Below are 14,183 nucleotides of genomic sequence, written 5' to 3'. Positions count from 1 at the left end.
TCTATGTGCACTGTGCTTGAGCTCCAGGTGTACTGCAGGATGGGATTTCGAGGACGCTGCTTTGGAAGGAGGTAGTTAAGCCAGGAGAACAAAGGCCCTGACATGAGCCTCAGACTTCAGCCACAGCGCTATCATAGTCATGTTTTAGTGGTTCCACTCCATCCATGAGACTCTGGCCCATGGGGCCTGAGTTTCTCTATGTGTAACTGAAGGGCTAGACTGGAGAACTTTCCACACTGTAACTGGTGTGATAAGCTGGCAGGATTCTGCGCTTGGTCAGCGCTCAGGGCCACATACCCTGTCCTGCCCAGAGCCTTGACCCTGACACCACTGCTCTGTGGGTCTGTAGAGAAGGTCCCATAGGCCCATCCATTTTAGTGTTGACTTGGGAACTTTGCAGAACACGGATATTCAGACCATTGAATTAGGCTAGGGACTGCCATTGCATACATTAAAAAAAAAATAGGCTCCGAGTGCCTTCTGACAAATGTGGCCAGGGCTGAGACCCACTAACTGAGATGTTAGCTGCTGGGAGGAAGGGTTTGAGGTTAGGAGTGCAAACAGTCAGTTTTCCTGTCCTTACCCATTGCCAGTTTGTCCCAGCTAACCAGTGATCACAGACCTAAGGGGCTTCAGTGAACACTCTAGGAAGGGGGCTCAATGTTCTGTCTCCTGGTGTCTAGCATGCCTGAGGTGGCCATAGCTAGAATCTGGGTACTCAACTCTTGCTGAGCCCTCACTCCAGGGCAACTGTCTTAATTCAAGGCTCAGTGTTTTGCCAGAGGCTGCCCTGACTCCACCTGGAGCGGGTAGAAAGCCTAGGAGATTGGAGGGTGTCCGCCCGCCTGCATCCTCCTGCTGGCGGAGGTGGGGGGTTGGGGGGGTGTGGGGTGGTTCCTCAGCAACCGCCCAGCCTGACACCAGATTGGAGTTCACATGATTCTGCCTCAGCTCAGGAATGGGTAGCTTCCAGCTGGGGATTTTCTAGATGAGCTGGGAGGTTTTCTTCTGCAGGAATTGAGAGAGGGAGAGCTTGTCTGTGTGCAGGGTCGTCCAGGCACTGTCAAGTTGAGCTGTAGGAGTCCAGGGCTGGAGGTTTGAGGGTAGAGCCTGGCTGGATGGGTTGAACCGGAGTCGACTCTTTCTAGGTTCTCCCACAGAGAACTCTCAGGGCTGCTGAGGGTGGACCTCACTGCTGGTTCCCCATTTCCTCCTCAACTGGCTGTGGACTCCTCGCTGCCTTCCTTTGCCTTCCCAGGAGGCTCTAGAAGAAGCCAATCGGTGTAGGTATGGGGCTGGATAGTTTCCAAACTGACCCACTTGCGGGACAGAAATCAATTTAATAGCTTAAGACCTGTTTTCAAAAGAAATGAGATAGAAGAGACAATGCCAGCATGAAAAACAAGCAGCAGGTAAGCATTGTGTGGGGGAGTTTCTTAATCCGTGTGTGTGTGTGTGTGTGTGTGTGTGTGTGTGTGTGTGTGTATGTGTACGTGCATCTGTATATATGTGTCTGTATGTGCATCTGTATGTGTGTCTGTCTGTGTGTATGTCTGTGTGTGTCTTTGTGTTTGTGTGTGTCTGTCTCTGTCTCTGTCTGTTTCTGTGTGTGTGTGTGTGTGTGTGCATGTGTGTCTGTGTACATGCATCTGTATATATGTCTGTGTGTGTGTGTCTGTATGTGTGTCTGTACATGTATGTCATTGTGTGTATGTCTGTGTGTGTCTTTGTGTTTGTGTATGTCTGTCTGTCTCTGTCTCTGTGTGTTTGTGTGTGTGAGTGTATGAGTGACTGTGAGTGTATGTGCATATGTGTGCATGTATGTGTGTCTGTGTACATGCATCTGTATATATGTGTCTCTGTGTGTGTCTGTATGTGTGTGTCTCTGTGTGTATGTCTGTGTGCGTCTTTGTGTTCGTGTGTGTGTGTGTGTGTGTGTCTATCTGTCTCTGTCTCTGTCTGTCTCTGTGTGTGTGTGTTTGTGTGTGTGGATGTATGTGTGTGTGGATGTGTGTGTGTGTGTGTGTGTGTGTGTGTGTATGTGTGTGTGTAGGACCACACTTTCAAGTGTACTTCTTGCTATTTTTTGTGATTTGTTTTGGGTTTTTTTTTTCCCCAAAGGTAGCAATTGGGTACCTGGTTGCTTTTGTTCTGGATTCAGATTCACCCTGACTTACTGTGTAAGCTCCAGGACCTGGTCCAGCCTCTTTGGGCTTCAGGTTCTATGAGATGAGTTAGCAATGCCAACCCCATCCAACTTACAGGGATTTCCTAAGACTTTGAACATGTTACAGGACATTAGAAATGAGACTGAATTCTTTGTTATTGCCAAAGTGAGACTATTTGCGGGGGGGAAAGGTGGGAATAGAAGGGAAAAAAAAGAGTTGATTTCTAGTCCTTCCTGGGGGGAATTCCTTGGAAGCCCGCCTTTGTGGGACAATTGGGTATCCCAGTTCCTTTGGAAACAGCCTGTGCAAATGTCTGGAGGCTTGGCCAGCTGAGGGGAGGGAACCAGGCGTACAGGAAATCCCCAGCTGTGTGACTGAGCCTCTGAGTGGTCCCTTGCACCAGGAGATTCTGTCTGAGTACTCGGTGTGGTATGCAGAGTGGTGGGTGCTGGGGGAGATAGTTATTCATGGGCCAGGAAAGATCCAACTCTCACTCTCTGCCTCTACCTGGAAGCAGCTTCTGTCCATTCAGGCTTCATCCGGTCATTAAACCGGAGGTGATGGCTACCTGATTGATTCGCGTGCATGTAAGGATCTGCCTCTAGGTCTTGCGTTGCCTTCTGTGCATTTTTTCTTGGTTTCTCAGTTAGATGGTAAACAGCTGTTTCCACCACGTTCTTTCTGCACATCCTTCTACCATAGGGGGCTAAGGACAGGGTGCATAGTAGGTCACACCCTCCAGGAGCAGGACGCTAACCCACAGCCAAGCCTACTGGTCACTGTGGTAGCTGGCATCTGTGAGGCCTGGAGGCTGAACCTGGTTGCTCAGTGGTGATCCTGATCAAGGGTCAGAAAGTCGGGGACAGAGTTTAATTCCTGACCTGTCATCTTCAGTTGTGGGATTTGCAGGGGTCTGGCCTGTCTCTGACCATCTGGGTTCTCACTGAAGACATGGAACAGACATAGAGAACTGTGTCTGGCTAGCAGAGGACTCCGTGCAAATGTGCCTCAGCTCTTCCACTTTAAAATACTTCTGTGTCTAACATGGTGTTTAGTGTTTGAGTTGAGTTTTTGAGAGAGAGAAATTCAAGTAGATTCCAGGTAGAAAAGGGACAGCCCTGGGAAGACATGGCTTCCACTGCGGGGCTTCATCCTCAGGAGTAGCAGGAGGGTGAGCTGGCTGTGATGGGGACTCACTGTCCAGCTAAAGCAGTTCTAGAAATCCCTCCATCTCACTTTCCTACTTCTGTTAGTGACGTCACTGCTCTAGCACCCAGCCTCAAATTCCTCACCCATCTCCCTATGCGCCCATCCACTCCAACTCTGTCTCCTTCCCCGCCTATATCTCCCTCATCAGCACTCGCAACGATGTATCTACGCATTCATTCACTCACTCACTCACTCACTCACTCACTCACTCATTCACTCACTCACTCATTCATTCATTCATTCATTCACTCACTCACTCAGTCACTCATTCACTCACTCACTCATTCATTCATTCACTCATTCATTCATTCATTCATTCATTCATTCATCTGCCCACTCACCCACATTCCCATCTGTTCATCCACTCTGTTCATCTACTAATTTATCTGTCCATCTGCTTCCCACCCAGCAACTCAACACACTTCTCTACCTACCTATCCGTCTAACAATGCTTGAGAGATCAGAGGACCAAGCATCAAAGAACCTCTCCATTTCCCCTACCTTTCTAATTTGTTAGCATTCTTGTCTCCTCTCTGACTGCATCTACCTTATATCCTTCCATGGCAGGCTACTTATAGTTCCCCAAAGGCACTCATTTTCTCTCTCTTGCACCTGATAGCATGCACACATTTTCCACAGGCAGAAACTCCCCACTCTTTGGGTAGCCCTTCCTCTTCCTCTTAGCCTTAGTCTGACTGCCGCTGCTCAGCATGGTTTGTTTTTACTGCATGAGGCTACCTCCAAAGAACCCCTACAAAATCTTCTGCTTGTCCCAACTTTACTTCACTCATCTGCTGCTCTTCTTCATGGGGCTAAAATGAAACTGGATGTTAGGGCCAGTGTATAGTGTAGTGACTTCCATACAGTGGACACTCAGTGACTGTTCTAGGGACAAACATTTGGATGGATAGATAGAGGTGGGTGGCTGAATGGATAGATGGGTGGATAGATGATGAATGGATGGACAGATGATGGATGGACAAATGATAAATAAATGCATAGATGATAGATGGCCGCATTGATGGATGATTGATTAATGGATGGATAGATGGATAGTTGATGAATGAATAGATGGACAGATGGAGGATGGACGGATGGATGGAAGGACAGGTGATGGATGGAGAGATGGATGAATTATTAATGGATACATACATGACGAATGGATGGGTGGATGTTAGATGGGTAGACAGATGGATGAATAATGGGTGTCGGGTGATGGGGGATGGATGAGTGAGTGAGCGAATGGGTGAGTAGGTGGATGGGTCAATGATTGGACAGCCAATTTTTGACTTGGTTAGATTTGTGGTTTGGAAGGTGGCTTTAGGTAGTGAGTTGTAGACATGCGCCTGACCTAAGGCAGTTGCACTGACTTCAGGAAAAAAGTCTTGATCCATCCTTAGGACCTGGTGAGAGGAAGGAAGAAAGGAGACATACTTTTAAACACTTAGTTGAAAATTCTACGAGTTGGCAGTCTACTTAAAGTGAAAGATGATGGAGACAGCCAAAGGCCATCCACTCATGGTGAATAACTGGGCAAGGGGGGGACATCTTCTCAAAGGACAGATTAGACTCCACTGAGCATGTCCTGTGGTGTGGCAGGAGTGGTTGGTGCAGCCTCCAGCCTCAGGAGAGCAGTGAGGGCCAACAGTGTGTAATGAGATTGGAAACATGGCAAGAATGTCTGGAATACCAAGAGTGAGCAGGCACTGACTATGACCAGGGGGAGAGACACCCTTGCGTCCAGCAGACACCGCCTCTCTTGGCAATGACTAGTGTATGTCACCTTCCTGACATCTGGGCTTGGAGATTCCCTGGGGGTGGGAGCTCTTTCTCATTTTATTTAAGCCCCCCACGTATGTAGCCTGGCCTTGTGAACACTGCGCGTGTTCCGCAAGTACCTGTCCCAGGAAACCTGGAGGTACTGGACTGTTGGGACGGCTGACTCTTTGGACCCACGTTACCTTATGTCTTAAATAGAAAACAACAACAACCCCCCAAAACAAACAAACAAGTAAACAAAAAACAGAGCAAACAACAACAACAACAGGATTGTGAAGGTGGATCCAGAGTACAGAAGTGGAACCTTGATGCAGCAAACATTTTGCAAACTAAGGAATAGACACAGGAACACTTGCAGTCACCACCCCATGAGGACCACTGGAAGAAGCAGAAGCAGAGTGGAAATGCCCAGAGCCTGTGCCCTTGTTCTGCCCAAAGTTCCTGCTAGGTTATAAGTCCCTTCCAACTGCCTCTGCATCAGGAGCTCGTGGAGGAAGGCATGCTCAGAATCCGAGCCACGACCTTCTAGACTCTTGTGGTGCCTCACTACTCAAAGACTGTAGCCCAGCAAACCTGCGTCTCCCGTATCTCCTAGGAGTTCGCTTGAGAAGTTTTTCATTTCCCCCCTCTCTTAGACCCAGCCACTTTGGAAACTCTGCAGTCTGAGACTCTGCAATGTCTTAAACTTCCAGTGGATTCCAATGCAGACAGTTCAAGAACTGTTGTTCTTTTTGATCCAAAGTGAACGTGGGCCGTGCCTCAGCCTAAGTGCAGCCACTGCTGCTTCTTGGCTCTGCGGGCTTGAACATTTCTGACTTTGGTTGTAAGAAGTAACTTACTGCTGGCTTAGAAAAAAAAAAAGGAAGCTACAAGCCTCACCCCACCCTACCCCACACGTCCATACACTCACCACCAGTAAACAACAGAGCGGGACCTGGTGACTATCAGGGAATTTCCAAGACCTGACAGGACATGTTTCAAGACGGAGGCTTTGTCTGCTCTGGTCTGTGGAATCCTGAAGCTTGTGCTCCCCACTCCCCTTTCCTTTTCCACTTCATGTGGTGTGTGTGTGTATGTATGTATGTATGTGTATGTGTATGTCTGTGTGTGTCTGCATGTGTGTGTATGTCTCTCTGTGTGTGCATATCTTCATGTGTTTGTCTGCATGTGCATGTGTCTATGTATGTATGTATGTATGTATGTATGTATGTATGTATGTATGTCTCTGTGTGTTTTCATGTGTGTGTATCTGTGTGTCTATCTACATGTGGAGCCCCAAAGTTGATGTCTGGAATCACCTCCAGTAATTTTCCTCTTTTATGTATTGAAGCAATGTTTCTAAATCAACCAGAGGGCTCCCTGAAATGGCTGACCAGCTTGTTCTGGGGACCTCCTATCCCTCTGTTCAGTTCTAGAATTACAGGTGGTTTGCCATGCCACCTGTCATTCACGTGTATTCTGGGTCTGAACTCTGATACTAACACTTGTATGGGATGTGTGTGACAGTCAGAGGACAACTGTGGGACTCCGTTCTCTCCTTCCACCACTTGGACTTGAACTCAGGTCATCATACTTGGTGACAAGTGCTGTTGCGAGTGGAGCCATCTCACTGGCCCAAGTCCCTTCTTTTGAACCCCTTTCCTCACCTGAAAAATGAGAAATGACTCTTATGCAGTCATCTAAGAAGTCCCTAGAGAGTCCACACTGCATGGAGGGGTGTCATTTATCAATGACAAACGGAAAAGACCTCTGCCAAGTGGGAATTTTCATCCCTGGGAAAACCGGCCATCAATAGGCACACGAGTTAAATAAATAAGACATAAATTTGAAACGCTTGTGAAGCAATCAGACAGGCTATGAGATGGAGACGGGCAGTGTGTGTATGTGTGTGTGTGTGTGTGTGTGTGTGTGTGTGTGTGTGTGTGCACACACATGCTCTATATGGGCCCCAGAGAAGGCCTAACCAGGAAATGACAGTCACCATATCTCTAGCAGAGGAGGAGCAAGTGCTATGGTGAGTGAAGTCACAGTGAGTCAATCTTTGGGAAGGAGTGGCTCTAGGCACGACCCGGGTGCCGGGTCTGAGGACAGGGCAGGTCCTGTGTCCTCAAGGTCGGGGGGGGGCAGGCAAGGTTGGGGAGCTGACACCAGTTTGTGGGCTTAGTGGATCTGGCAGGGGTGCTTGGACTTTAGGTGTGAGAGAGGCCACTTCCAACTGTGTAAAGCAAGGGATGCTTCTCTGGAGGGTGGCTGACTGACGTGGAGCTGGGTGGGAGGTCTGGGATGGGGTTGAGTAGAGGCAGAGGTGAGGTGGAGAAGAGAGCTAGGGTAGAGGATGGAGAGGATCGGGAGGTGCTTCTGAGGAAAGAAGTTGGTTGGGGTGAGAGGAGGGAAGAGCTTGGGTGGAGGAGTGGGCTGGGTTTCTTGTATGAGTTAGAGGGAGTTGGAATCCAGGTGAGAGAAAGGATGGCTTTGGACCAGACCCATCTCTTGCTCATTTAAAAATTACTGAGAATTCTGGTCCCTTTATCCAGGAAAAATGATTATACAGTGGTCTTACCTTATCCTAAGGGCACATATCCAACACCTCCAGCAGATGCCGAAAAACACAGAACCGATCTCTATTTACACCATGAGTTAGCAAATACGTACGAACCTGTGCCCACGACACAGTTTAATTTGTATATTAGGCATAGGAAGATGTGAGCAACAGCGAGTAATAAAGTAGAACAATTACAACAGTATACTGTAATCAATGTGTGTGAATATGGCTTTTCCCTTTCAAAATATCATTTTGTTTTTAGACAGAATTTGACTATGTAATTAGCATAGGCTGGTCTTGAACACGAAGTGATCCTCCTGCCTCTGCCTCTAATTATTGAGATTACAGATTCATGGTTTTACCACCCACATATACACGTGTGTGTGTGTGTGTGTGTGTGTATGTGTGTGTGTGGTGTGTGTGTGTGTCTGTGTGTGTATGTTTGTCTGTGTGTGTGTGTGTGGTGTGTGTCTGTGTGTGTGTGTGTCTGTGTGTGTATGTTTGTCTGTGTGTGTCTGTGTGGTGTGTGTGTGTGTCTGTGTATGTTTGTCTGTGTGTGTCTGTGTGTGTGGTGTGTGTGTGTGTGTGTGTGTGTGTGTGTGTGTGTGTAACATATGTGGTTGGCGGTATTCGTTTATCATTGTTTTAGCGACCAGCTCTTGCTCTGTACCTCAAGGTAGCACTGAAACCTCCTGCCTCAGCTTCTTAAGTTCAAAATACATGAGTGTGCTACACTCACCCATCCTTTTTCCTCTCAATTGCAGTTACCCTTGGGTGGCTGAGATCAGGGATGTAGGAACCACAGGTCAGAGCCGGTGACTGTGCATAGTTATCTACAAGGCCGAGAATGACTTCAGGGAAACTCACCGTGTTAATTCTCAGGCACCTTGGGGCTGGAACTGTGGGGTGATGATTTCTCTGGGCCCCTTCCCATAGACTGGGCCAGCTCCTCTGCCCATCTCTGCTCTGGTGGTCCACCCTCTACCCTAGCTCTCTTCTCTACTTCATCTCTGTCTCTACCCAACCCCAGCCCAGCCCTCCCACTCAGGCTCATGTCAGACAGGCAGGCACCAAGGCGAGAGGTCGGGAGGTGGTGGTGGAGAGGAGAGCTGGGGTGTTGGGGTGGAGGTGGAGACTTGGCTTTGGAGAGAGCTGCAGGAACATGGAACCTTGGAATCTGCTGAGCCTTGATCTTGGGTTCCCTCTAGAGCCCAGCTAGCCCTCTGCTTTCTGAAGAGAGCACAAAGTGTTGACTTGCAGGCATCACACAACAGCTTAATTTAGACTCTTAGGTCAGGTAGACTGTAGGTTCTACAGGGGAAGGAAAAATCAGTTCTTGGGTAGGGGTAGAGTGAGGGAGAAAAAAATCTGAAAGCCTACAGTGCTGTGTCACCTTCCGGAGGACATCAGCACGAGCGGTCAGGAGACCTGTGGCAGTAAGTTTCTGAACGGCAAATACTGAAGCCAAAGGCACTTCTTCAAGGAGTATAATGCCAAAAAGCCTTTAAAATGCCAGTTTGTCAGGGCAGATGGCACCTGCTGTCATCCCAGCACTGAGGAGCCTGAAGAGGGAGGCTTGTGAGTTTGATATCCCAGGCTGTTCAAAAACAATACTAATAAAGACTAAAAAGAGAAAGCGAAAAGTGCTGATGTAGCCCGGTGAGCTTTTTTTTTTTCCTGCTGAGAGAGAAGGGTTAAATCAGGAGAACAGTCGAAGCCTCTACTGTTTTGATAGGTTAATTTATCAGATACACTGGCAGCAAACCGTTCCACTCTACCCTTCGACGTGATCGTGGTCTGGGGTCCACTTTGTTAAACTCCCAATACAGCAAACAGCTCACTAATTTAGTGAAGAAGCAGAGCGTCTCTGAGGCTTCCTTTTGCCCTGATAAACACTGCAACTCACCCCCTTTGCCCCTGACAAGGAATACCACGCCGTCCACCAACCTCCTGATACTGACCAAAAGGGAAGGTTTTTGTTTTTAGATTGATTTATTTATTTTATGTATATGCGTTCACTGTAGCTGACATCAGACACAGCAGGAGAGGGCATCAAATCCCATTAAAGATGGTTGTGAACCACCACGCGGTTGCTCAGAACTGAACTCAGGACCTCTGGAAGGGCTGTCAGTGGTCCTAACTAGTTAGTCTTTCAATCCCCAGATTCCAGATGAGGAAAACTGAGACTCATAAAAGGTTAATGACTCACAAACTTAGGCAAGTGCCTGGCCTTGACTTGACATTCAACTCTTTTGATCCCTAGTTCAGAACCTTGCCCAAGATCCATCGAGGAGATGAGAGAGGTAACCCAGGAACTCAGGCAGGGCCCTGTGATGAGAAACTATCCTTTATCCCTTGACAAAGCACAGAAGGATGTGGATCAGGGCATTTTTCTTCTGATGCTCTGTGGGGAGGTCCCTGGAATGGCTGTGGCCTCGTTGTGTGGCCTAGTTACTACAGTCCTGGGATGTTAGACTGTTACTGCTGTGTAAGCTGACAAAGCCCTTACACCGTGTTCAGGTTTAAACTACTCTTGCCTCCAGTCTCCTTTGGAGAGCCAGGATCTCCTCCTTATCTCCATTGCTTGTACAAGGCGGGCAGGAAAATAACTAAGGGGCAGGGGATAGATAAGGGAAGGCGGAGATGGGGAGCCACAAGCGTACCTTGGTGTTTTTTGGAATGTCTCGTTCCATTGCCCTGGAATTGCTTGGCTGGTCTAGCTTCTAAATGAATATAGCATGTGAACGGTGCCTGACAATGACAGGTATCACATAAATGGCAGCTGTGACTATTCAAAGCCTTTTCCACCTTGACTCCTAGGGGTCCACCTACCACCGATGATGTCTAGATCCTGATACATTTGCACCACCTTCTATAAACAAGATGGCAAGAGAGAGATTGGCTTCATCTCCAAGCCCATGAGGAGTAAGGCCCCTTCTGGCCCAAAGATGGGGAACATCACTACAGAAAACTCCTCACTACCTTGCCCCATTGACCACACCATCCACCAGACACTGGCCCCAGTGGTCTATGTGACCGTGCTGGTGGTGGGCTTCCCGGCCAACTGCCTATCCCTCTACTTTGGGTACTTGCAGATCAAGGCCCGAAATGAGCTGGGAGTGTACCTGTGTAACCTGACCATTGCAGACCTATTCTATATCTGTTCGCTCCCCTTCTGGCTGCAGTACGTACTCCAGCATGACAACTGGTCCCACGGTGACCTATCCTGCCAGGTGTGTGGCATCCTCCTCTATGAGAACATTTACATCAGCGTGGGCTTCCTCTGCTGTATCTCCATCGACCGCTACCTGGCTGTGGCCCACCCCTTCCGCTTCCACCAGTTCCGCACCCTGAAGGCAGCCGTGGGTGTCAGTGTGCTCATCTGGGCCAAGGAGCTGCTGACCAGCATCTACTTCCTCAAGCACAAGGAGGTCATCGAAGACGAGGACCGGCACCGAGTCTGCTTTGAGCATTACCCTATCCAGGCGTGGCAGCGTGGCATCAACTACTACCGTTTCCTGGTGGGCTTTCTCTTTCCCATCTGCCTGCTGCTGGCCTCCTACCAGGGCATCCTGCGGGCTGTGCGCCGCAGCCATGGCACCCAGAAGAGCCGCAAGGACCAGATTCAGCGGCTGGTGCTCAGCACCGTGGTCATCTTCCTGGCTTGCTTCCTGCCCTACCACGTGCTGCTGCTGGTGCGCAGCCTCTGGGAGAGCAGCTGTGACTTTGCCAAGAGCATCTTCAACATCTATCACTTCTCCCTCCTCCTCACCAGCTTCAACTGTGTAGCTGACCCGGTGCTGTACTGCTTTGTCAGTGAGACCACTCACAGGGACCTAGCCCGCCTCCGAGGAGCCTGCCTAGCCTTCCTTACCTGCTCTAGGACAAGCAGGGCCAGGGAGGCCTACCCTCTGGGTGCCCCTGAGGCCTCTGGGAAAAGTGGGGCCCAGGGCGAGGAGCCTGAATTGTTAACCAAGCTCCACTCAGCCTTCCAGACCCCTAACTCACTGGGATTGGGAGGGCCCCCCACAGTTGGCTTGGCCTAGCTTGAGTCATATGTGTGTGAGCTTCCACCGACAGGCCTTGTGGTCTGGAGCTTGCATGGTGGCTGTCTCCCATTTTGTCATGAATAGGTGCCTCGCTCTTCAGGAAGGAACCATGGTCTTGGGCCCCAGCCAGGTCACTCTGGCCCACTGGAAGTTTGCTCTGTGTGCTGAACCTGGGCACTGCTGACTGCATGAGTGAGCCCTGTCTCCCTCCATGTTCTCTGCAGCTGCCTGGGCTACAGATGGGTGGGAGTCAGAATTGTCACTTCCAGGAGGTTTGCAAAGAGCAGCGGGCCTGGGGGTGTGGAGAGGAGTGTAGGGACCTGGGTGCTCGTTCACCTGCAAGCTTTCCCTGTTGTCACAGATGATACCAGCCCAAATATGCTGTGGTCTTGTGTGACATAGGAAGCTGTGTTGTGACCATCAGTACTGAGCTCGCCTCTAAACTAGTGTGGACCAGAAGACTGGTTAAGGTGAAGACTAGGGCGGGGTTGGGGCACCGATATTGGTGACCCAGGGATAAGAGCAGAGAGGCAGTCAGGGAAGAAGCCCCAGCGCCAGACACATCTCACTTTACAGGGCTTATGGAACAGATTCCCCAACCCCTAAGGGCTGATGGGAAAAAATCCCCAGGGCTCCTCGGAGAGATGCCAGGGGCCCTTTAAGATGCCATACTAAAGCTTAATAAAAAGGCTTAGGCCTGAAGCTGTGTCCCTAGCCAAATTCCTAGCACAGGCTTTTCCTAATTAGCTTTTTTTGTGTGTCCATCTGGCCAAAGTGCGGGACCCGAGAGCCTGAGGGAAAAGAGAGAGGGAGAATATGAAAATGACAGAGTGTCCAGGACAACTGTGTGCTAAGACACTGATGCCAGGGTCATGTGACTGCTGCCAGTAACCCCTACCCTTCTCCACATGCACCTTCAAGAGGAGTAAACAGTTTCCCAGAATTCCTAGTTCCAATAAACTAACAACACACATACACATGACTGCGTCTCTTGACTGCAGGTTTGGCTCAAGCTCCATTTTGGTGTAGGAGAGTTGGCAGGAATAACTGCATGCCAGAGAGACCTACACCTACCCCAGCCTAGATCCGTGTGGGGCAATGGTAATAGCTAAGTGTTCTGTACCTCTTTGTCCCACAGTATTTCCCCGTTTGACCTGAAATTCTGGATTCGCACTGGCTTGGAGTGGATCAAGCTAAGCCCAGCTCCCCTTACCAAGGAGAGCTGTATTTTTGTGTTGTCTTCTCTCTTACGCCAAGTATCCCTGTGTTGCACTGTGAGATGGGTTTATGTAGTGACTTCAATCTGCCAATAAAACAAAGTAACCAATCACAGCAGAGTGTGTGCAGTCCTTATAGGCAGTGACTCCGCCCACACCAGGAAGATCCAATGTGTCCTGGAAAGACCCCCAAATAGAGAGACTCATGGGCAAGTTGGGGGCTGCCCTTGAGTGCCTAACAAGCAGTCAAGCCCAAGCCACAGAGGACAGTAGGGTTTTGTCTTCTGCCTTGTGGCAAGGCCCATACATCTGTGCAGCATGTCACAAATCCACCCTGGATGCATCTGTGCATGGTGCTGTTGCAAATCCATCCTGGGAGGGGCTGGGGATTTAGCTCAGTGGTAGAGCGCTTACCTAGGAAGCGCAAGGCCCTGGGTTCGGTCCCCAGCTCCGAAAAAAAAAAAAAAAAAAAAAAAAAAAAAAAGAGCAAATCCATCCTGGGACTTTTAAGGACAATGCCCAGCCTTGTGGTTTAACGAATGCCACTCCCTCTGTCTTTGACCACATGGGGCTCTGTGTATCGAGTAGCTTCCCCCTCACTCCAGCAAGGGTGAGCCCCCATCAGACCAGAAGAAGGGCCTCTTGCATTCATCTCTGGCATTTCCCCAGAGCCAACTGGTTTTGTTTGGAGCCGCCGGGGCATCCTCTCAAGAGTGGCAGACTTCGGGGTTGGGGATTTAGCTCAGTGGTAGAGCGCTTGCCTAGGAAGCGCAAGGCCCTGGGTTCAGTCCTCAGCTCCGAATAAAAAGAACCAAAAAAAAAAAGAGAGTGGCAGACTTCGTGTTTATCACTAAGGGTTGCCCACATCCTATTGAAGCATAAATTTGATTTTGACCACTTAATCCCTCTGTGGATCAGGCTCCTGGAGTCCCAGAGTGTTGTGCAAGAATGGATCTTTCTTCCAAACAGACTAAGCAAGAATATTACTAAGGATTAATCCTGCTTTCTCTCCTAAGAGAAAGGCGGGGAGCAAAAGTCCATCTGGTTTGGACTGAAGGTGACAGAAGCCATTAAAATTCCTTTTCCACTCCCCAGTGTTGCTTAGTAAGACGAGGACTCATCTTCCTGTTTACATACACTGGGCCGTGGGGTGGCCCGAAAGGAGTAGGAGAACGCTTCAGCACAAAATATAGCTCCATCTGTTGCTTTCTGCCAGCTC

General features: G+C 49.3%; 1 protein-coding gene across 3 annotated transcripts in view; it reads left to right on the top strand.

Annotated features, from left to right (window-relative positions):
* Nucleotides 1-13,079, top strand: part of Gpr68 (G protein-coupled receptor 68) — a 30,470-nt gene extending 17,391 nt beyond the window's left edge. Inside the window, exons 3-4 of one of the 3 annotated variants that reach the window (NM_001108049.1) lie at nt 1,015-1,412; nt 10,519-13,076. In NM_001108049.1, the coding sequence (NP_001101519.1) occupies nt 10,617-11,744 (1,128 nt within the window). In that variant the 5' untranslated portion in view covers nt 1,015-1,412; nt 10,519-10,616 and the 3' untranslated portion in view covers nt 11,745-13,076. Of the gene's footprint in view, nt 1-914; nt 1,413-10,518 lie in introns of those variants that run through there. The other 2 variants (XM_039112352.2, XM_039112353.2) reach the window with 2 other exon arrangements.
* The last annotated feature ends 1,104 nt before the right edge of the window (nt 13,080-14,183 follow it).

This window comes from Rattus norvegicus, chromosome 6, assembly GCF_036323735.1.
Source record: "Rattus norvegicus strain BN/NHsdMcwi chromosome 6, GRCr8, whole genome shotgun sequence".
NCBI classification, from domain to species: domain Eukaryota; kingdom Metazoa; phylum Chordata; class Mammalia; order Rodentia; family Muridae; genus Rattus; species Rattus norvegicus.
The sequence above is the reverse complement of the archived record's forward strand: the minus strand, read 5'-3'. Positions and strand labels throughout refer to the sequence as shown.